At 36.5% G+C, this 23,674-nt stretch overlaps 1 protein-coding gene across 1 annotated transcript in view; it reads right to left on the bottom strand.

Annotated features, from left to right (window-relative positions):
- Window positions 1-23,674, bottom strand: part of LOC123551273 (beta-parvin-like) — a 113,827-nt gene that overhangs the window by 53,397 nt on the left and 36,756 nt on the right. The window contains exons 9-11 of the mRNA XM_045340080.2: window positions 18,937-18,998; window positions 15,818-15,886; window positions 10,888-10,989 (exon numbers count right to left, since the gene is read on the bottom strand). Coding sequence (XP_045196015.1) covers window positions 10,888-10,989; window positions 15,818-15,886; window positions 18,937-18,998 — 233 coding nt within the window. The remainder of the gene's footprint in view (window positions 1-10,887; window positions 10,990-15,817; window positions 15,887-18,936; window positions 18,999-23,674) is intronic.

The following is a 23,674-nucleotide window of genomic DNA, read 5'->3' as shown; positions in this document are numbered from 1 at the left end:
ACGTTACTGAAAAAAACTTGAATGAACTTCCCTTATGAACTTCCGGTCTGGGTGACAACTTTATACAACACACTACAATACAACACAACAATACAAATGTGTACCATTCTATGATTTCAAATTCAGGATCACTTCTAAGATGTCTTTCATTCATCATTTTGAGTTTAATTGTATAACTGTGAATATTACACATTCTGCTTTTGTTTCTTTACGTTTGGCCTAACATGTGCACATGTCCATGTCGTCTAGACAGGAAGTTCACCAGCGTTTTTTTCTGTGATGTTAACAAAAGCACATTTTTAACAAGTTAACGAAAGCATATTTTTAATGAAAGGATAATATAAATTATTTCTTTAAAATAATTTCATTTATTCCTAATAAATGTTTGTTAGTTGCTAAGGATTCGGGATTAATCGGCCTTTATTATTCAGTTGAACTGGTTCTCGTTTTATCAATACAGTACTGATTTGCATGTTCAGCGAGCCGAGAACACAGCCAGTTGTTCGATATAAAAGCAAAAAGCCCGTGCAGATTTCTCACATCGCGTCTGAAAGGGCGAATAGACCGTTATTATACACTGACTGACAGAATCTACAGTTCTTCTACATGTCGTTCAGTAAAGATAAACTTACAGTAATCTTAAATTGAGATGCCGCATGAACGTGTTAGACCTAAACGACAAGGCCGGGAAAGGAAGGACGAAGGTCACAGGCAAAATGTAAGAGCAAAATCGTCAACAACAGGAATATCACCATAGGACGAGAGGAGAGGAACAAAAGGCCGGCCAGGAACGAGGTGCGGAATCAGATACCTCCACATGACCTTGGAGCACGAGGGACCGGTAATTGTACAAACGATATCGAGAAGGAAGAAACAGACAGTTACAAGATAATGCTGGTGGGTGTATTAATACTATTATTGATTTTTTAAGTATTTTTACATGGTTCGGGTATTTCACAAGACTATGTCATGGTTAGAGGTAAAAATTCAAGGAGGGTGTGGCGGTGTAAGTGTATAGGTCATTTATACTAGACTCGTCTGTATGGTCAGCATGTCTAATATTGAACAAAAAGTTACAGTCTGTGGGAAGATGCGCAAATTAAATCATACCTTCTGTTAGTCTTACCAGTGTCTTATTGGCGGCACATCTGCTTTCCTCCCTTGAACATATTTTCAGAGACGAATATATCAATTTGGCATTATTGCCGGTCAAAGGGGGCATTTAGTTTTCAAACCGTTTTTTTTTTTTTTTTTTTGTAAGAAAGACATTTTAGACTGTCTACCGACGGTCAGGCTAAAAACACTCGGGCAAGATTAATTCTATATGCAGTGGTCGAAAGCGTTCATTATTTATGCGGCGACATATTTAACCAATCAGTGATAAAGTTCAGAAAATGCTTTGTAACATGTACAAGTTTTAGCATGGCGTGTGCACGGTGGGCAGTTTCAGTTGCGTCGGGTGATATCGCCCGCATCCTGGTCTTAAAACATAACAGACTTGTGGTGGCGATGTGTGCAGGTTAATGACGCAGCGGAAACGGTTCGGGCGAGTACACGTCATTGCATGTGCAATTACTTCATTAATATTCAAATTTTCCATATAAAGCACACACTTCGCTCCACATTCGGGAGTGTCCTGCAGTCATTATAACTTTTCAGTGAAGTATCAAAACCCACATCCCGGGATAATTTGCAAGTAGAACATTTCAGAGACATTTTAGGGGTCAAGATTGGGGTCGCGCCCGGAGATGAAGTTTAAATGAAATTTCGTCTCAGAGCTCAAAAAAAAAAAAAAAAAATATATCGATATAGTTAACTTAGTAGACGATATTGACCCAAAATAACAGCTGTTAAGTTTCTAAAATAGGTCAATATCTAGGTCAAGGGACTTGTCATCAAAAAACGCAAAACGCATAACGTTTAGTACGTTTAATAGTCTTCTCTGCTAACACAAACACTGGACTGACACAGAAAGTTTTTATTTTGATACAACACTTCCTTTTGAGGAATGGATAACATTGCAAAATTTGCTAGGATTTAAATATACGCCACAAAATACCTGTATTCTTTTGTATTTCCATGACGGTAGTTTTACATGATTTGCATGAAAAGATTGAAATATACAAGTATTTAGTAACAAGTTGACGGTGACATAGATTAGACATAGATTAGGCCAAAACAAGGTGTTTAATGACAATACTATATTTAATCAATGTAACAATATGTACAGAAATTAGTGTATTAAGTTAAATTTCGAACACATTTGGTTTCTTCAGTGTAAAGTAGTCATTCTATGCTATGCTCTTAAAACTATGATGATAAGAGATTGATTGAATACGTTTTTGCATATGAAGCTGTAAAACTCATTTATTTTAGGAAGGGCCTTAATTATCCATCATGGCTGTATATTACTTGTAATTTAAGAATGATTTTCATGAAGTTTCCGTGGTTAAAAAAAAAAATGGTTACCAGGTCGTGGTGGGCATTTAAGAATTTTGTGTTGAAATCAAACATGAAATCAGGCAAACAGCAGAACTATCTCGACGATTTTACTAGAAGTGGTTTTGCGGCTTTAAATGTATTTAAGGATTTGATAGCAGTTGGCAAACGAAAGAACAAAGCAATAATGATTGAAATTTTGGGGTTCAGAGCTTGATTTGTAGACCTACAGATGGTGATCCGAATTCTGACCACTACACTTCAGAAAGTAAATTAAAAAAAAAAAAAAAAAAAAAAACATCGATTGTTTCACTGAATAATTTTTATTCAGGACTGCAGATGCATGTGGATTGTTTCGTCTCTGCTTCATCCGACTCATTCTGTTGATTTAGCAAGCCTATCACCACATAAGGGTTGAGATTTGTTTAGATTTAACAATACTAGGATTCTTGCGATATTACAGTTGGTATACCCGTTTTTTTTCAGGACTATTTTTGGATTACCAATCAGGGTAAACAGTTGTTTTTTCTGCAAATGCTTGGGGTGAAGGTTTGGATTAAAGGTCATTGGTGTCACGCAAACTGTTGCCTGACACGTGGCATAAATGTGGCATAACTTCCGATAGAATTGTTCTAGAACTATTATATTATTCCCCATTTATCTGGGGTACCGACTTGTCGAATAAAGAAATCAAATTCAGTGGCGATTATGTTTGGTGCCTTCATATAAATATTTTATTCAAAACCAATCACGTGCCTGGTCGTTTTAATGGCATTTGAAATGGCCTGCTTCGCCTTCGAATTGAAAAGTTCAAGACATTCTTTATTTAGAACAAAGAAGTATAAAATACACATTTTATTTTATTGGTCGGAAATCTCTACCGATTCTCTGATACAATGTGTAGCACTGCTTTTAAAGCATTTGAAATATTTCGACAATTATAACCGGTAAAAGTATAGCCTATACTTAGTGTCAGAATACGTCATCATGTTTATTCATGACGTATGGTTTAGTGTAAGGGTTCTCATCAAAGTTTATCATACCTTACGAGCATTATTTTTCATTAGTTTTTATATGAGAGTGTTTTTAAGTAATCTATTACAGGGTTGTCATACGGAATCAAATTCATTTTTGCGGCGGTAGATATAAATCTGTTTTATTGCAGATTTATTATAACTACGAATAAAGGATGTTTACAGTTGTTTTCATATTAGCCTATTTTGGCAGGCCACCTATTTAGATTAATTAAGTGTACTGGTAGATTCAAGCGTCGGTGGGATCTGGTATTTAGAGAAGAGGCTGACCTGTCTTTTACGGACAGTATTTGATTATACGTTTAATAAATTCTAAGACAAATCAGAAAGGGGATTTTATTTTGTTGAAAATACAAAACGAAGCCAGTGTAGCTTGCCCATAATTCAATTAATTTAACGCGATTCTATGAAATATTAAGATACTATTTTCTTATGGGCAATATCCCCCGAGTCAAACATTCAAAGACCAAATAGTTCAAGCAATTTCTGAGAAAATGTTCATCGCTACCGAGGCTTTACATGCTAGAGGTTTAAATTTATGACAATTATTTCACAATTTGGACACAAATTCAAATAAAACTTGTGTGTGTCAAAAGTTGATAAATTCTTCATTGATTTAGGTAAACTATTAAACAATATCCGAAATTACGAATTTTTGGTGATTTGAAACTATGTATGTACTTTTACCATGTATACACGCAAATAAAACAAATAACTTTTCATGACTACTTACTGTGATTCAGAAGTTCTGACGTCACAAATAACCTAACATCGAATTATTTTGTTAAGATCTAGTTTGCCCAAGATTTTTACGGTTAAACCAAATCACACTATAATGTGTTATACCACAGCAACTTTTTTCCCGGTAAAATGTTGTTTAGATTTATGCTATTAGGGATAAGTGCATCAGTATGCTTAATTAGTTTGTCCTGTACGTACTGATCATTCGTATTAGAAATATTACAGTATCTTTCGGTAACACCGCATGATATTTTCGACTCCAACGATTGGCAGGCCGTGTGGATTGAATGTTTACCTATATTTTATGCGTTCGCTATAATTTCTTTCGCGCGGATTCATTGCATTTTACTTGAGATTTGCCGCGGTCACAGAGATGCTTTAATAGAAAATTGTAAATGTTTTTTCTTTGTGTTGATTTTCTGGGGGATAAATTTTTGCAAAATTTATTGTGGCGGAAAAAATCAATAAATCGAGAGGACAGGGACGCATGGCGTTTGTTAAACAGCTTTCTAGCACTGAGTGTTTGGTAGCAGCTCTTGACTTGCTTCGTGGCATCGTTTTGGTGCGGAGCCGTGGTGAGCTGAGGTCTGCTGTCACACATTCGGGTGTGGTCCGTGTGCTGGGTGCCGTCTGCGGTTTTTAGGGGTCATCGCATCGCGTGTTGTCTCATGCTTGCGCCTGGTCTCCTCTCGCTTGAAGATAGAGCGGCCAAAAACATGCCAACTTAACTTTTCAATGTTTTTCTCAGATCTATTGATGCATTTACCTTAGCAGATGTAGAATATATTAATTTAGAAATCAAGTATTTTAAGTCATTTGTTCGTCATAATGTGTTATATGATCTTAAAACATTTAACAGTATAACAATGAGATAAATAAAAGACAAAGAATGGTACATGTTCTTCTTTTATGTCGAGTAATATGGAATAATATAAATTATTTCTTTAAAATAATTTCATTTATTCCTCGAGACTTAAAATGTTTGTTAGTTGCTAAGGATTCGGGATTAATCGGCCTTTATTATTCAGTTGAACTGGTTCTCGTTTTATCAATACAGTACTGATTTGCATGTTCAGCGAGCCGAGAACACAGCCAGTTGTTCGATATAAAAGCAAAAAGCCCGTGCAGATTTCTCACATCGCGTCTGAAAGGGCGAATAGACCGTTATTATACACTGACTGACAGAATCTACAGTTCTTCTACATGTCGTTCAGTAAAGATAAACTTACCCTCCCGCCACACCCCTAAAGTTGCTAATGCAGTAATTTTTTATGGTTAACATAGTTTTTTTGGTGAAAGACCTGACATTCTGGAGAAATTTGTGTCAGATTTGCTGCGTTTTGTATTATACTTTCAGGGTACAGATTTCTTATATGGCATTTATTGAAGATGTCAGTGAGCTGTTAGTGCAACGTACACTGTGAAGTCTCCGATATCCCAATTATAATTATACTCAAAGAAGTTACGAATGAATGTTCTGTGATAGAAGCCAAGTCGAAGGAACTTCAATGTACCGTAGATACTTCCTGGAAATTAACTTTCGGATAGTTCCCGATTTATGGAATTCAGGTGTATTGTGTTGATAAATAACAGCATTCGTTAGAATGTTTTTAACTGGAACTGTGTGCTTTTTTAGGATATCGGAAATTAAATTAATGTTTAAGACATTTTCTGTAAAAGAATATATAGGAAAGAAATTACATGAACTGGTGTATTACTTTAGCTTAGGTATTTTCATTTATATCTTAGCTTCTAGATAAAAGATAAGGCTCACTGGCAGTTATTTATGTGTTTTGTAATTTTTATGAATCGGTAATTATACCTTAAATGTTAGGACTGTCGCTCAAATAATGTTGAATTGAGGGGATCAGGCGAGATATCGAGTTAATTAGACTGCTAAACAATACCCGGTTGGGTGTTTGTTTTGTGGCGATTTAGACGGTAGACGCCGAACTAGAGATATATCTATGCGTTTGGTGTGATGAATTTTATTCGGAATAGTTCAGTGTAATTAGCGTTGTCGTCTGTCAGTTATGGACACGGTCCGCTCAGTTTGGTGAAGCTATGTTTGCCTTTATCGGGCCTATCACAAGGGCATTATTGTCTTAAACAGTGCACCAAAGGTTGTTCATTGCAAAAGATGCACCTTGCTATTTAAGGTTGGTTGACCTGAAGTTGCTTCGGGTCACTAGGATTTCGTCCTTATAGTACTGGCGAGTCCTAGATTGCATTGCGTTGCGTTGCGTTGCTTGCTTGTGAAGTGGTTGTAGTGCACCACTATAGGTTCTGGTGATGCCTAGTTTGCTTTGCTTTTTTGCGTAGTGAAGCTTCTATAGTGAATAATTACAGTATTGGCGAAACCTAGGTTGTGTCTGTAATGTATCACTTTGGTACTGGTGAGGCCCAAGTTGCATTCCGTTGTCCGTAGTGCTTCACTATAGTGTTGGTAATGCCTATGTTGCGTTGTTTCTTGCGATATGAAGTGTCTGTAATGCATCACAATGGTACTGGTGAGGCCCTGGTTGCATTCCGTTGTCTGTAATGCTTCACTATAATGTTGTGTGGTGCCTATGTTGCGTTGCTTCTTGCAAGGTGAAGTGTGTCTGGGGTGCATCAGTTGGTGTTTTGTGTGGTAGGCCCGGTCAGTCCGTATTTTAGTTTTACTAGCTGAAGAATTGGGCTGTCTCATGAATATTTAACGCGTGCCGTTTTCGTGGACAATAATTCCAATATTGTCGTTCTTGTTTTAGCACAGACATATATCAGACAGCTTTCTAGCACTGAGTGTTTGGTAGCAGCTCTTGACTTGCTTCGTGGCATCGTTTTGGTGCGGAGCCGTGGTGAGCTGAGGTCTGCTGTCACACATTCGGGTGTGGTCCGTGTGCTGGGTGCCGTCTGCGGTTTTTAGGGGTCATCGCATCGCGTGTTGTCTCATGTTTGGGCGCCTGGTCTCCTCTCGCTTGAAGATAGAGCGGCCAAAAACATGCCAACTTAACTTTTCAATGTTTTTCTCAGATCTATTGATGCATTTACCTTAGCAGATGTAGAATATATTAATTTAGAAATCAAGTATTTTAAGTCATTTGTTCGTCATAATGTGTTATATGATCTTAAAACATTTAACAGTATAACAATGAGATAAATAAAAGACAAAGAATGGTACATGTTCTTCTTTTATGTCGAGTAATATGGAATAAATATGCGGAGTGTCTCTGTTATATAAAATACTAACGCAATGTGAGCGGTGCATGATGTAAGATAAAATACCACTTGTTCAATATGCATTGTGCCCACTTACCGTGCTGCGTGTTTTACGTCAGAAATGCACCATTGAAATGGATTAGTCAAAATTAAAAATTACACTACATGTGTACTTATATCTAGCGAAGTAATCATTCAAATTATTACTGGCCCTTCTGGGGTCCACAAATACTTTAGTAAGAATTTGTCTCTCATATACTGTCACTGTTTTCTGTAACCGATTAAGCAGCAATTGCGATTTTCATGAGAAGTCATTATTACGCATACTGCAAAAGGCCCATTTTTAAATATTGTAAACGAAATTCTCAGACTGATTTTCGGTGCATATTATAATCCAATATATGCATTTTTCCCCCAAGATTTTGATACTAGATCGGGGGTACATAATATACATGCTAGCGTAATATATTCAATTTTTCACGGTATAACATTACCAATGTCACTGATTAAATTACCCATAAAAAATTGTTTTCATGCAGCTCCAGTGGTTTACATCTCACACTTGAAATGTTAAAATAATTGTCCTTCAGACTTATTACTTGCCATGTTTAAAAATAATGTAATTAACCAGTTCCTGATTTTACTGATAATCAAATGTCTCAATAATTACCAAGTTAACCAATTAACCATAAAATGTCTAGTGTTTAAATAAAAAAATTTGTTCTATGTAAAATACTCTATTCATTAAGAGGGCTTTATTCATACAAAATTAAAATGCCACAATATATGAAGTGATTATCTATTTATGAAAATGTACTTTAATCATGGCTATGACCTCTGTGTGTGACACTACTTAGACAAAGTACTTCAGATCACTTAACGTAAGTGTTAGATCTATCAATATAGGAAATACCAAGCACTCATATTAACACCAATTCTTTCCTACGTACTGATAAAAAATCTTCAAAATAAGTACTTGAATGACTTTATCTGATGTTTGGGAGTTCAGTTACACACACATTTTTTCGAAAGATAATTTTCATTTCCGGAAAATCATGCAACTGTGAATTAAGATGGCCATGATGGCCATAGTCCTCTCACTTTTGTTTCACAATTTTTGTAACAAGTATAAACAAGAGCACCGCCTTGCGGGTGCAGACACTCATCTGATTTTTTTGTCTCTGTATAATAGAAATATTGACCTACCTATGATTTTCTAAGTCCAAAAGGGGCCATAATTCTTGCAAAATGCAATGCAGAGTTACAGTACTTGCTGTGCAGTGTCAGCTTTTAGTGGCGACTAAATGCTCCAAGTTTTAAAGCAATAGCTTTGACCACAAGAGAAAAGCTGACCAAAATGCAAAACTTAACCAAGAAATCTGATATTTTCTAAGTCCAAAAAGGGCCATAATTCTTGGAAAAAGCAGGATGGAGTTATCTTTCTTGCTGTACAGAATCAGCTTTTGATGGTGAACAAGTGTTGCAAGTTGTAAAGTAATAGCTTTGATAGTTCAGGAGAAAAGCTGACCTAAACACAAAACTTAACCAAGACATCTGATTTTCTAAGACCAAAAGGGGCCATAATTCTTGCAAAAAGCAGGATGGAGTTATGTTTCTTGCTGTACAGAGTCAGCTTTTAATGGTGAACAAGTGTTGCAAGTTTAAAAGCAATAGCTTTACAAGTTTAGGAGAAAAGCTGACCTAAACATAAAACTTAACCAAGAAATCTGATATTTTCTAAGTCCAAAAGGAGCCATAATTCTTGCAAAAAGCAGGATGGAGTTATGTTTCTTGCTGTACAGAGTCAGCTAATGATGGTGAGTGAACAAGTGTTGCAAGTTTAAAAGCAATAGCTTTGATAGTTTTGGAGAAAAGCTGACCTAAACATAAAACTTAACCAGGCAACGCCGACACGACACCGATCAAGTGATGACAATAACTCATCTTTTTTTTTCAAAAATCAGATGAGCTAAAAAAACAAATATGGAAACAAGCCCCTCACACTAGCAGCCATGTTTTTCTACAAATCATACAACTTGAACACTCTTAAGACACTAAAGCATAGATAAGTTTTTCCATGATTTGACCTACTGACCTTAATTTTTATACTGTATGACCTAGTTTTGAAACTAGCATTCATAGAGAAAAATATTTTGACAAAGACAGACAGTGTGTGTGAGGATGAATGCCTACATCTGTATTTTAAACATACCTTATCTACTGTGAAATCTAGTTTTGTAGTTTTAGCTACAGACTTCATCAGAGACTTCATGATGTTTGAATAATCACAGAAGATCCGAGTTTAACAAGCTCTAGCATATCAGAGAGTTTATGATTCTATGATGTATCAAAGTTTACAATACTACAAAGAATCAGAGTTTATGATCCTATACTATAACAGAGAGTTTAAGATGCTATGATATATCAGAGAGTTTAAGATGCTATGATATATCAGAGAGTTTATGATGCTATGATATATCAGAGAGTTTTTGATGCTATGATGTATCAAAGTTTACAATACTACAGAGAATCAGAGTTTATGATCCTATACTATAACAGAGAGTTTAAGATGCTATGATATATCAGAGAATTTATTATGCTATGATATATCAGAGAGTTTATGATTCTATGATGTATCAAAGTTTACAATACTACAGAGAATCAGAGTTTATGATCCTATACTATAACAGAGAGTTTAAGATGCTATGATATATCACTATATCAGAGAGTTTAAGATGCTATGATATATCAGAGAGTTTATCAGAGAGTTTAAGATGCTATACTATATCAGAGAGTTTAAGATGCTATGATATATCAGAGAGTTTAAGATGCTATTCTATATCAGAGAGTTTAAGATGCTATTCTATATCAGAGAATTTATCAGAGAGTTTAAGATGCTATACTATATCAGAGAGTTTAAGATGCTATTCTATATCAGAGAGTTTAAGAGGCTATTCTATATCAGAGAGTTTAAGATGCTATTCTATATCAGAGAGTTTAAGATGCTATGTTATATCAGAGAGTTTAAGATGCTATGATATATCAGAGAGTTTAAGATGCTATGATATATCTGAGAGTTTATGATGCTATGATATATCAGAGAGTTTAAGATGCTATGATATATCAGAGAGTTTAAGATGCTTTGATATATCAGAGAGTTTATGACGCTATGATATATCAGAGAGTTTAAGATGCTATGATATATCAGAGAGTTTAAGACGCTACGATATATCAGAGAGTTTTTGATGCTATAATATATCAGAGAGTTTATGATGCTACGATATATGAAAGCTTATGATGCTATGATATATCAAAGGGTTGATGATGCTATAATATATCAGAGAGTTTATGATGCTATGATATATCACAGAGCTTATGATGCTATGATATATCAGAGAGTTGATGATGCTATGTTATATCAAAGGGTTGATGATGCTATGACAGCAACTACAAGGCAAACATTAGAACAAACCTTCTGATCAAACTCTGTAGGTGTCAGATGAAAACTGTGTAGTGGTACAAAATATCCCTCCAACAGACCCATCAACAGTACTAGGTATACACCATCATGAAACTGAAACGTTAAATAACATAATCTTTACAGTTTAACAATAGCTGTCAAAAGGCCAGCCTGCTCAGCTTATCAAAAATGTTTGCCAAAAGAGATAAGGATTTCTTTATATTTCTGTGAGTGTGCGGGGAAGGGGTATGGAGGACTACTACGAAACAAGAGGACCATGATGGTCCTGAATCGCTCACCTGTTCCCACATGACACAGTTTTGAGTATGACGTCGTTTTTTCTATTATTTGACATAGTGACCTAGTTTTTGAGCTCATGTGACCCAGTTTTGAACTTGACCTAGATCTTATCAAGATAAAAATTCTGACCATGAAGATCCATTGAAAAATATGGTCTCTAGAGAGGTCACAAGGTTTTTCTATTATTTGACCTAGTTTTCGAAGGTGCGTGACCATGTTTTGAACTTTACCTAGATATCATCAAGGTGAACATTCTCACCAATTTTCATGAAGATCACATGAAAAATATGGCCTCTAGAGAGGTCACAAGGTTTTTCTATCTTTATACCTACTGGCCTAGTTTTTGACCGCATGTGACCCAGTTTCGAAACTGACCTAGATATTATCAAGGTGAACATTCAGATCAATTTTCATGCAGATTCATTGAAAAATATGGCCTCTAGAGAGGTCAAAAGATTTCTGTAATTTTAGACCTACTGACCTAGTTTCTGACCGCAGTTGACCCAGTTTCAAACTTGACCTAGATATCCTCAAGATGAACATTCATACCAACTTTCATACAGATCCCATGAAAAGTATGGCCTCTAGAGAGGTCACAAGGTTTTTTTATTATTTGACCTACTGACCTAGTTTTTTAAGGCACTTGACCCAGTTTCAAGCCTGACCTAGATATCATCAAGGTGAACATTCTGACCAATTTTCATGAAGATCCATTCAATGGTATGGCCTCTAGAGAGGTCACAAGGTTTTTCTATTTCAAGACCTACTGACCTAGTTTTTGATCGCAGTTGATCCAGTTTCAAACTTGACATATATATCATCAAGATAAACATTCAGACCAACTTTCATACAGATCCCATGAAAAATATGACCTCTAGAGAGGTCACAACGTTTTTTCATTATTTGACCTACTGACCTACTTTTTGACGGCACGTGACCCACTTTCGAACTTGACCTAGATATCATCAAGATGAACATTCTGACCAATTTTTATGGAGATCCATTCACAAGTATGGCCTCTAGAGAGGTCACAAGGTTTTTCTATTTTTAGACCTACATGACCCTGTTTCGAACTTGACCTAGATATCATCAAGATGAACATTCAGACCAACTTTCATACAGATCCCATGAAAAATATGGCCTCTAGAGAGGTCACAAGGTTTTTCTATTATTTGACCTACTGACCTAGTTTTTGATGGCCCGTGACCCACTTTCGAACTTGACCTAGATATCATCAAGATGAACATTCAGACCAACTTTCATACAGATCCCATGAAAAATATGGCCTCTAGAGAGGTCACAAGATTTTTCTATTATTTGACCTACTGACCTAGCTTTTGATGGCACGTGACCCACTTTCGAATTTGACCTAGATATCATCAAGGTGAACACTCTGACCACTTTTCATGAAGATCTTGTGAAATATATGGCCTCTAGAGAGGTCACAAGGTTTTTCTATTTTTAGACCTACTGACCTAGTTTTTGAAGGCACGTGACCCAGTTTCGAATTTGACCTAGATATCATCAAGATGAACATTCTGACCAATTTTCATGAAGATCTTGTGAAATATATGGCCTCTAGAGAGGTAACAAGGTTTTTCTATTTTTAGACCTACTGACCTAGTTTTTGAAGGCACGTGACCCAGTTTCGAACTTGGCCTAGATATCATCAAGATGAAAATTCTGACCAACTTTCATAAAGATCCCACAAAAAATATGACCTCTAGAGTGGTCACAAGCAAAAGTTTACGGACGCACAGACGGACGGACGGACGACGCGCGATCACAAAAGCTCACCTTGTCACTTTGTGACAGATGAGCTAAAAACAAGGAAGTAGGTCAGTAGGTCAAGGTCACAGTCAAGTGACATCATATTACTTGGGGTCATCAGGTAATTATAATTAAACAGTCTTGGAAATCGGATCAAATAATCTTTTAAGAATTTTTCCCTATATAACTCACATAATAACTAAGCGACCCCAGGGCGGGGCCTCTTTTATCCCCACGGGCATAATTTGAAAAATTTTGGTAGAGGACTACTAGACAATGCATCATATCAAATATCAAAAGCCTAGGGCTTATGATTTCAGACAAGAAGATTTTTATAAAGTTTTTTTCCTATATAAGTCTATATAAAACTTGGGACCCCCAGGGCAGGGCCTCTTTTCACCAAAGGGGTACAATTTGAACAATTTTGGTTGAGGACCATAAGACAATGCTACAAACCAAATATAAAAGGTCTAAGTGTTGTGGTTTCAGACAAGAAGACTTTTAAACTTTTTTTCCTATATAAGTCTATGTAAAACTTGGGACCCCTGGGGCGGTGCCATATTTTACCCTAGGGGGATAATTTGAACAATCTTGGTAGAGGACCACTAGATGATGCTACATACCAAATATAAAAGCCCTAGGCCGTGTGGTTTTGTACAAGAAGATTTTCAAAGTTTTCCCTATATAAGTCTATATAAACCATGTGACCCCCTGGGCAGGGCCATATTTGACCCTAGGGGGATAATTTGAACAATTTTGGTAGAGGACCACTAGATGATGCTACACACCAGATATCAAAGCCCTAGGCCCTGTGGTTTTGGACAAGAAGATTTTTAGTTTTTCCTTTCGGTTGCCATGGCAACCAGAGTTCTGCATGGAATTCAATTCTTTGAACAATTTTGAAAGGGGGCCACCCAAGGATCATTCCAGTGAAGTTTGGTGTAATTCTGCCCAATGGTTTTCTAGAAGATTTTTTTAGAAAATGTTGACGGACACACGACACACGACGCACGACTGATGACGGACATTGAGCAGTCACAAAAGCTCACCATGAGCAATTGGCTCAGGTGAGCTAAAAACAAGAAAATAGGTACGTCAAGGTCACAGTCAAGTGACCCCTAATCGCTTGGGGTCATCAGGTATTTATAATTAAACAGTCTAGGAAATATGATCTGATAATTTTTCAAGTATTTATTCCTATTTAACTCATATAATAAGTGACTCAAGGGTGGGGCCTCTTTTAACCCCAGGGGAATAACTTGAACAATTTTGTTACAGAACCACTAGACAATGCTACATACCAAATATCAAAGGCCTAGGCTTTGAACTTTAAGACAAAAAGATTTTTTTCCCCTATATAAGTCTATGTTAAATTTGGGACCCCCAGGGTAGGGCCTCTTTTATCCCCAGGGGCATAATTTGAACAATTTTGGTAGAGGACCACAAGGCAATGCAACATACCAAATATCAAAAGCATAGGCCTTGCAGTTTCAGGCAAGAAGATTTTTAAAGTTTTTTCCTATATAAGTCTATGTAAAACTTGAGACCCCCAGAGCAGGGCCTCTTTTTACCCCAGGGTTATAATTTGAACAATTCTGGTAGAGGACCAAAAGGCAATGCTACATACCAAATATCAAAGGCCTAGGTCCTGTGGTTTTAGACAAGAAGATTTTTAATTTTTTTAATATATATGTTTATGTAAAATTTGTGACCCCCGGGGCAGGGCCTCTTTTTACCCCAGGGTTATAATTTGAATTATTCCGGTAGAGGACCAAAAGGCAATGCTACATACCAAATATCAAAGGTCTAGGTCATGTGGTTTTAGACAAGAAGATTTTTAAAGGTTTTTCCTATACGTCTATGTAAAACTTGTGACCCCCGGGGCTGGGCCTCTTTTCATCCCAGGGGCACAATTTGAACAATCTTCATAGAGGACCATGAGATGATGTCACACGCCAAATATCAAGGCTCTACGCCTTGTGGTTTTGGACAAGAAGATTTTTAAAGTTTTTCCTTTTGGTTGCCATGGCAACCAGAGTTCTGCATGGAATTCAATTCTTTGAAAAAATTTGAAAGGGGGCCACCCAAGGATCATTCCTGTGATTTTTGGTGTAATTCTGCCTAGTGGTTTTCAAGGAGAAGATTTTTTTAGGAAATGTTGACGGACGGATGACGGACGACTGACGACCGACGATGCACGCCGGACATTGAGCGGTCACAAAACCTCACCATGAGCCTTTGGCTCAGGTGAGCTAAAAATATGATAATTTCATTTCTATACTGTACTGAGAGAAAATGTACAACAATGCACAAAAAAAGTTGTGCAAAACTGTATAAGATCCTGTACCTTAAAAGAAGAAAGTAGGTCAGTAGGTCAAAATCAAGGTCACTGAAAGTTAGTAGGTAAAATCAAAATCACTGAAAGTCAGTTTTGAGAGGTGTATTCAACCCAGTTTTACAACCCAGTTTTTGAATCCGCATGACCCAGTTTCAAATCTGTCCAAATTTTTTCGATGAAATAAACATTCTGACCAAGTTTCATGTAGATTGGAGCAAAAATGTGGCCTTTAGAGTGTAAACAAGATTTTTCTTCAATTTGGCCTAGTGACCTAGTTTTTGACCCAAATTGACCCAATTTTTGACCCGTCTGAGATTTCATGGAGACAAATATTCTGACCAATTTTCATTAAGATTGGACAACCTAGTGATTGGACAACTAGTGACCTAGTTTTTAACCCCACATGACCCAGATTAAAACTTGTCAAAGACTTCACAGAGACAAATATGCTAACAAAGATTTGTGAAGATTGGAGCAAAAACGTGGCCTCTACAGTGTAAACAAGCTTTTCAGTATAATTCTGACTAAACTTACTTGTGTATGAATATCTGATACTTCTAAGTTCACCTTGAGAAGCTGCTTGTTTACGAATGTCACCAATGTCTGTAAGAAAAAATAAATTACAAGAAACAAAGCAACAAAACTAAGTTTCCATCATGCAACATCTGACATTTTGATATGAATACCAATGTACATAATGCCAGCGTAACTTTGTAATGTTTATCACAATACTAACGACTAACTGAAGACTAAATTATAATCCAACCTTTTTCTCTATTTTTAACTACAGTGACCCTGACATTGACCCCAGTGGCCCCAAATCCAGTCCCAACAGTCATATCCAACAAAGTTACCTACATACCAGTGTAACTAACATATCTCTTTCCTAACCAAGGTCACTGAGCAGAAACCATTTTTCAAGTGACAGTGACATTGACCTTGACCCAAATGAAATCCAAACTTTCTCTATTGATAGTAACAGTGACCTTGATCTTGGACCCAGTATCCCAGATGCAATCCAAACTGTCATCTCTTTCAATGCTACCTACCATTACGTCTCATTCCTAGCTAAAGTAATTGAGTTGAAACATTTTTCCCATTTTAAAAGACAGTGACCTTGACCCGAGTGACCTCCGAATACACTCACAACTTTAGTGTAGATACTTCGGTGACAGCAGGTGTATTCAAATTAAAGATATTAAGTGGAAACCATTTTTCTACTTTTAGTGACAGTGACCTTGACTTGACTGACCCCCAAATACAACCCCAATTTTTGTCTAGGTATCTAGAGTTTATTAACAAAAGTAGTACCAGGCCTAAAGATACTGAGCGTAAACCATTTTTCTATTTCTAGTATTAAGTAACAATGATCCCAAAAGACCCAAATGCAATCCCAACCTATAACTAGAAGGTGTTTTTGTCACAAAAACGTATGTCTCCACCTTCTGTATACAAAGCTCTGCCGGCCATTTTGTACAGCGAAGCAGAACGTACCAGGGATATGCACAACTAGGCTTGGTACTGACCACTCCTGTGAACTTTCTTCGAAATCTGTCCAGCAGTTTGACCTGTGAAAGCCAGACAAGATTTTTCTATTTTTAGCTCTGGCGGCCATTTTGTGCAGCGAGGCGGAATGTGCCATCATTATGCACAACTGGGGTTGGTTCTGATCACTCATGTGAAGTTTTGTCGAAATCCACCCAGCAGTTTGACCTGTGAAAAAGCCGGACAAGTTTTTTCTACCTTTAGCTCTGGCGGCCATTTTGTGCAGCGATATGCACAACTAGGCTTGGTAATGATCACTCCTGTGAAGTTTCATCGAAATCTGTCCAGCAGTTTTGACCTGTGAAAGCCGGACAAGATTTTTCTGTTTTTAGCTCTGGTGGCCATTTTGTGCAGCGAAGCGGAACGTGCCGGCGATATGCATAACTAGTCTTGGTACTGATCACTCCTGTGAAGTTTTGACAAATTCCGGTCAGCAATTTCACCTGTGAAAGCCGGACAAGCTTAATGTGGACGGACGGACAGGCGGTGAAGGCAAAAACAATATGTTTACATTTCTAACTAAAGTTACGGAGCAGAAACTGTTTTTCTACTTCCAGTAACACTGACCATTAATCCAAGTGACCCCAAGTCCAATCTCTACCTCTGTCACTATAAAAGCTATCTACACGCCCAGTTTGGTGACTAAAATAATTGAGCAGAAACCTTTTTAATGTATTTAGTAACACTGCCCTTGACCTTTACCCAAGCAACCCCAATGCAATCCTTACTGTCATTCCACCTAAGCTACATACAAAGCAAGTTTCACCAAAATACCTAATTCTTTACTAATTTATTGAGTGGAAACCACTTTCTATTTCACATAACAGTGACCTTGACCCCCCAAAAAATCCTAACCTTGAAACTAAAAGATATCTACATACCAATTTCGGTAACAATAGATGTATCTAAACTACAGATATTAAGCAGAAATCATTATATTATTTTCAATAACAATGATTTAACTCCAACGGCCCCCAATGCAATCCCAACTGTCAACTCCATCTACGCTACCTACACACCAAGTTTCACAAATCTATCTCATTCCAACTAAATCTATTGAGCTGAAACCATTTTTCTATTTTAAGTGACAGTGACCTAGACCTTGAGCCAAGTGATCCCAAATACAATACCAACATTTTTTCCCAACGTAAGCTGTATACATAACAAGTTTGACGACAACAGGTCCATCCAAACAAACGTTACTGAGTTGAAACTATCTGACATCACACACACGCACAATAACACATCCTATTCTAATAACCAGGTTTTCAAAATGAATAAATTAACTGATTTTATTCAATGCTTCCCCCACCCCCTCCCCCCAAACCCCCCATAAACTGCATGTCTCAGTTCTAATACCAAATGTAATGAACAGTCCTGAATAAATTGTCCATTTGATATTTGTTTTGACTAATACCCTCTAACATCAACCTAAAAACTGGAAGTTGCACATCAGCATAATTGTAGTAAATATTCCTGACATGTAACACTATCATTTGCCTGGCATTAGGCAATATGCAAGACAAGAGTTAAGGGTCTTGTCATTCTTGATAAAAAAGTTTATCAAGTTTAAGTCACTATATCACTATAACAAAGAACTTTTCCAAGTGCAAAAAAGGGCCTTCAGTTCAGGTCAGCTAAAAGTGCTTTTCTGTCAAGTAATTATGGAAAGTCACCATTGCTATAATTATTACCTCTGCATCTTTTCAGAACATAAAACTTAAAAGTGGATTTGAAATTATACTGAAAACAGTACATCATATAAAGGTGTATATACATAAATCAGTCGTAAGCTAGTTCACTGAATAAAATTTAAATTTAACTAACCGTCACCTCAGTGCAAGAAATGGATAACTGCATTGACTTAAAGAAGGACTTATTCACTTTTTGCGCTAAGGTGACGTAACAGATATTTTATTATTTATGTAGAATTTATTGAACTGATTACCCACATTGCCTCGACCTTTAAAAATTACACAAAGTACAGACATAAATCTTAGCTGTGCACTCTAATGACGTGAGCCATTTACAGCAATATACCGTTCCTTATATGGAAACTTTGGGACATATTCGGTCGAAGTAACCAAGTAAGTAAATTTATTCCGTACCTTTTTCACAAGATTCAGTTTATCCGGTGCATGATCAAACAATGTATCAAAGGCATCACGTTCTGAAATTTAAAACATGCAGACGTCAATATCATAAATTGCAAAATCAGCAAAACCAGGGTCATCTCTAAGTTCAGACAGCAAGTTACAACAAACAATAAAAGAGTTAGTACGTAGAAATGCTTAATAAAATGGAAACAACATCTAATTGCCTGAAAACAACCTCACAAGTTGTCACACCATTAAAAATTTCAACCCTGTCTACCTGCAGAAGTGTCTTATAAACTAAAATTAGAACACTAAAATGTTAAATGTTACCTTTATGACCTGGTATACTACAATAAAATCCTTGATTCACACTTATATTGCACCAAAAAGGTAAATATCATGCAATTTATAATCATAAAAAAATGTTTACTTAATTAATGACTAACTTAACATTTATTTAAATCTTCTTTATGTGCATAAAGGATGTTTCATTTTATCCACCTTAGTTTATAGGATATGTTTTTTTTTCTCAATGTTTAGTTACAATATCAAAAACTGTGCAAAACTTATTGTATTGGCAAAAACTAAATAGGTGTTATGTAATGAACTGAAAATTGTGTTTAAACAGAAACAAATATACATATTTATACAAGTTTTAGCTCTCTTACAGAGGCGTGCATAAAAGCTACACAAGAAAGCCAAACTCACCATAAAAAGCTTGCCTGAATAAAACAACTTTTTTACGATGGAGAAGAATCGTTTGAACAAATCTGAATGAGGTCTATGCAAGAATGTTACATACCAAGTTTCATAAATATGCACCAAGCCATTCATTAGAAGACATTTTTTTCAATCATATTTTTCATCTCTGAAAGCTCCAGTGCACCGTGAAGCTGAATACATTTGAATAATTTGACAGTAAATGCAACAAAAGCTGTCTGTTGACAGCGGCCTTGACTATTCGAAGAATTGATAAAAGTATGGGGTTCATGACACTCCTTGTCACTGAGGCTAACATTAATGCCAAATAAAAATAAGATTGCTCAAAAAATTAGTTTAATTAAGTATGGAGCAGAAAATGTCAAGTTTTGCAATTTTGACCAATTCAAGGGCTGTAACGCTGCAGTTAATGGTCTGAATTGGCTAGCTGTCAAACTCAACCAAGATGTTTTAGCAATACATATTCTGCATTTGTATGCTTGACATCAAAGAACAAGGAGCTGCGTTCAATAAACGCTTGATGCCCCCGGTGGCATCCTTGTCGATACAAAGCAACCTAAGTCCAAAACGAGGTCAAGTTCAAGGTCAAGGTCAAACTGAGGTCAGGTGATGTCTGAAGGTGATGTCTGAAGATGAGGAATGGTCACAGGTTACATCTGCATTAATATCAAGTCATTCTAGTTAGGGGTATTGATGCTAGACGAAACGGTCCCATTTGGTTAACCTCGTATGTATGGACGGATGAATGAACGAACTGACGAACAGACAGGGCAATCACTATATACCTCCCGCATCAGTAGATGCCGGAGGCATAAAAATTACTCTAGTTATCAAGCCGATACTGTCAATTTGGGCAATTTGGCCAATTCAAGGGTCATAACTGTAGAGATACTAGTCCAAACTAGCTGATTATCTATCTTGATCTAGATTTTATAGAGATACACACTTTGTATAAGTTTGGTTCAGTTCTGATACAAAGTACTCTAGTTATTGCATGGACACTGTCAATTTGGGCAATTTTGACCAATTCTAGGGCCATAACTCCAGAGATACTGGTCAGAACTGGCTGGTTATCGAACTTGGCCTAGATTTTATAGAGATATACACTTTGTATAAGTTTGGTTCAATTCCGATAGTTATTAAGTGGATACTGTCAATTTTGGCCGTTTGGACCAATTCAAGAGCCATAACTCTGGAGATACTGGTCAGAACTGGCTGGTTATCGAACTTGGCCTAGATTTTATAGTGTGTGTGTTTGTGTGTTCAGGTTTAACATCTTTCTCAACAATTTTTCAGTTATATGAACGACGATGTCTACTTGTAGCAATGAGCACAATGCCCAACTTTATAGTGCTGCATCACTGGAATATCACGCCATAGACACGTGGCATGATACCCCACCCAGTCACATTATACTGACACCGGGCTGACCAGTCCTAGTACTATCCTCTTATGGCTGAGCGCCAAGCGAGGAAGCTACTTGTACCATTTTTTACGTCTTTGGTATGACGCAGCCAGGGATCGAACCCACAACCTCCCGCACTCAAAGCGGACGCTCTACCACTAGGCTACCAAGGTGGTGACCTAGATTTTATAGAGATATACACTTTGTATAAGTTTCGTTTAGATATGATACAAAATATTCTAACTGAGCAGACATTGTTATTTTCTGCCCGTCACACCACCCAACCGCCCACAAAGGGTGAAAACATGATACGTCCGTTTTTTTTCAAATCACACTATATCCTCCTTCATTTCCTCCTGACCAAAAAAAAAAAAATCACCTTAATTAAAAATTATCTTAGCAAAGATGTTGAATAATTCTCAATGAAAAGAAATAATATACTTGTAATGCTTAGAACTTTAAAGCATAGCTCAATACATGTGTATATATAGTTACAATATATATATACATTTATGAGTATATGATATAATTCATCGTCATACATCTAGCTGTATAGTTAATAAACAACGAAGACATACACATTACAGAAAAAAATGAAGGTCAGGGCTCAAAAATATGACTTTTCAAAAAGATAGTATATAACTGAAATGACTAAGGAAAAAACATGTCTATAAAGACGTTGCAGGGAGTGTGAATTGTGTTTTTGTGTGCATGTGAGCTGTATTGGCAGTAAATGTTTAAATTCAAACTTTAAATTTTTGTATTTTAAAGCCAAGCTTGTTTCTGCTCACAGGTATCTTCACATAGGGATTTTTGAAATGTCAGAATTTATTCAAAGCAAGCCACTGGCACCTGTCCAGAAAGAGAAAAAAACACATTGTACATGGTACCATGATGCTCATAGTATACTCATGGAAAGGATATGTAAAAAGGTATTTTCTACCTAATCTGGTGTCAATGAAGTGAGCCAAGAAACATTTTCATTATGTTGTTTTTCCTCATTATGAAGGTTTCCAAACTGTAAATGGTCACAGCTGCAACTTTTGAGCCCTGACTTAGCATAGTGCATTAAGTTGGAAAAAAATGTATGCGAACAAGACTTAATTTACCATCTATTCCTTCTTTTTTTAAAAAAAAAAACAAACAAATAAACCAAAAAGGTAAAGTTTGAAATTAACATCATAAAACACTTGAATTGAGCCGTGCCATGAGAAAACCAACATAGTGGGTTTGCGACCAGCATGGATCCAGACCAGCCTGCGTATCCGCGCAGTCTGGTCAGGATCCATGCTGTTCGCTAACAGTTTCTCCAATTCCAATAGGCTTTAAAAGCAAACAGCATGGAGCCTGACCAGACTGCGTGGATGCGCAGGCTGGTCTGGATCCATGCTGGTCGCAAACCCACTATGTTGGTTTTTTCATGGCACGGCTCAATTAGGGCTGTCACTGACAAAATTCACAACTGGCATCCATACTTACTTTTAAGAGAACATTTTTGAAAGTGTCTTGGAAAGTTATTTTCATTTATTCAGAAAGATTCAGAAAGCAAACCAGCCTTTTAAAACTTGATTCATTAAAATGATCTCAAGAAAAACAATTTAGTTTAACCGTAACTTTTATCTTTTTCAAAAAAATTACACTTATTTCTCTTTATATCAGGATGTTTTAGTCTGCATCTTCGTTAAGAGCCTTATTTTCAATTTTTCCCAGAATGAGGCGTGAATAAGGAGTATGACAGCCCTAACTAAATCACTAGAAGATTTGAGAACACACTTTCCTCTGACATGTTAGTATATAGTTACATTATACATATATAGGATATTTTCACTATGTTTCATTATAAAAAACAAGAGTGGTAATCTGTCACAGTTTATGCCCATCATGGCAAATTAATTTTGACTCTTGAAATACTCTACTTATTTAGCAGGCCTGTATTCAATTTTCTCAATTTTGACTAATTCAACGACCATTACTCCAAAGTGACAAAGACTATCTGGCTGGTTTTTAAACTTGGCAAAGATAATATGCCCATAAACATTATAACTACGTTTAGTGAACATTGGATAAGAACTACTTAAGGTATTAAGTCAATTTTAGCAAGATCAAGTAATTCAAGGGCCATAACTCAAGAGTGGCTCAGCATATCAGATTGGTTATCCAACTTTTCTGAAATACTATACCATTAAACATTGTTTAATGTTTGATAAACACTGGATAAGAATTACTCAAATTAGAGAGCAGACACTGTCAATTTTTACAATTTTTAGTAATTCAAGGGCCACAACTCAAGATTCACTGTGACAACCAAGCTAGTTATTGAACATGGCTTTGATATTATGCCCATAAAGAGTGTTACTAAGTTTGATCAACACTGGATAGGAACTACTCAAGTTGGAGAGTGACACTGTAATTTTTCACAATTTTTAGTAATTCAAGGGCCATAATTCCAGAGCTTCTGAGACAATCCAGCTTGGCATTTGTCTTTGCCATGAAATTACGCCCAAAAAACATTCTGACCCAGTTTGGTGAACGTTAGATAAGAACTGCTCAAGTAATTCAAGCACCATAACATTAAAACCTTCGGAACAATCCAGCTGGTTATCGAACTTGGATGAGATAGTATAC

This window comes from Mercenaria mercenaria, chromosome 4 (assembly GCF_021730395.1).
Source record: "Mercenaria mercenaria strain notata chromosome 4, MADL_Memer_1, whole genome shotgun sequence".
In the NCBI taxonomy this organism is placed as follows: Eukaryota; Metazoa; Mollusca; class Bivalvia; order Venerida; family Veneridae; genus Mercenaria; species Mercenaria mercenaria.
This window is presented reverse-complemented; position numbering and strand designations above follow the sequence as displayed.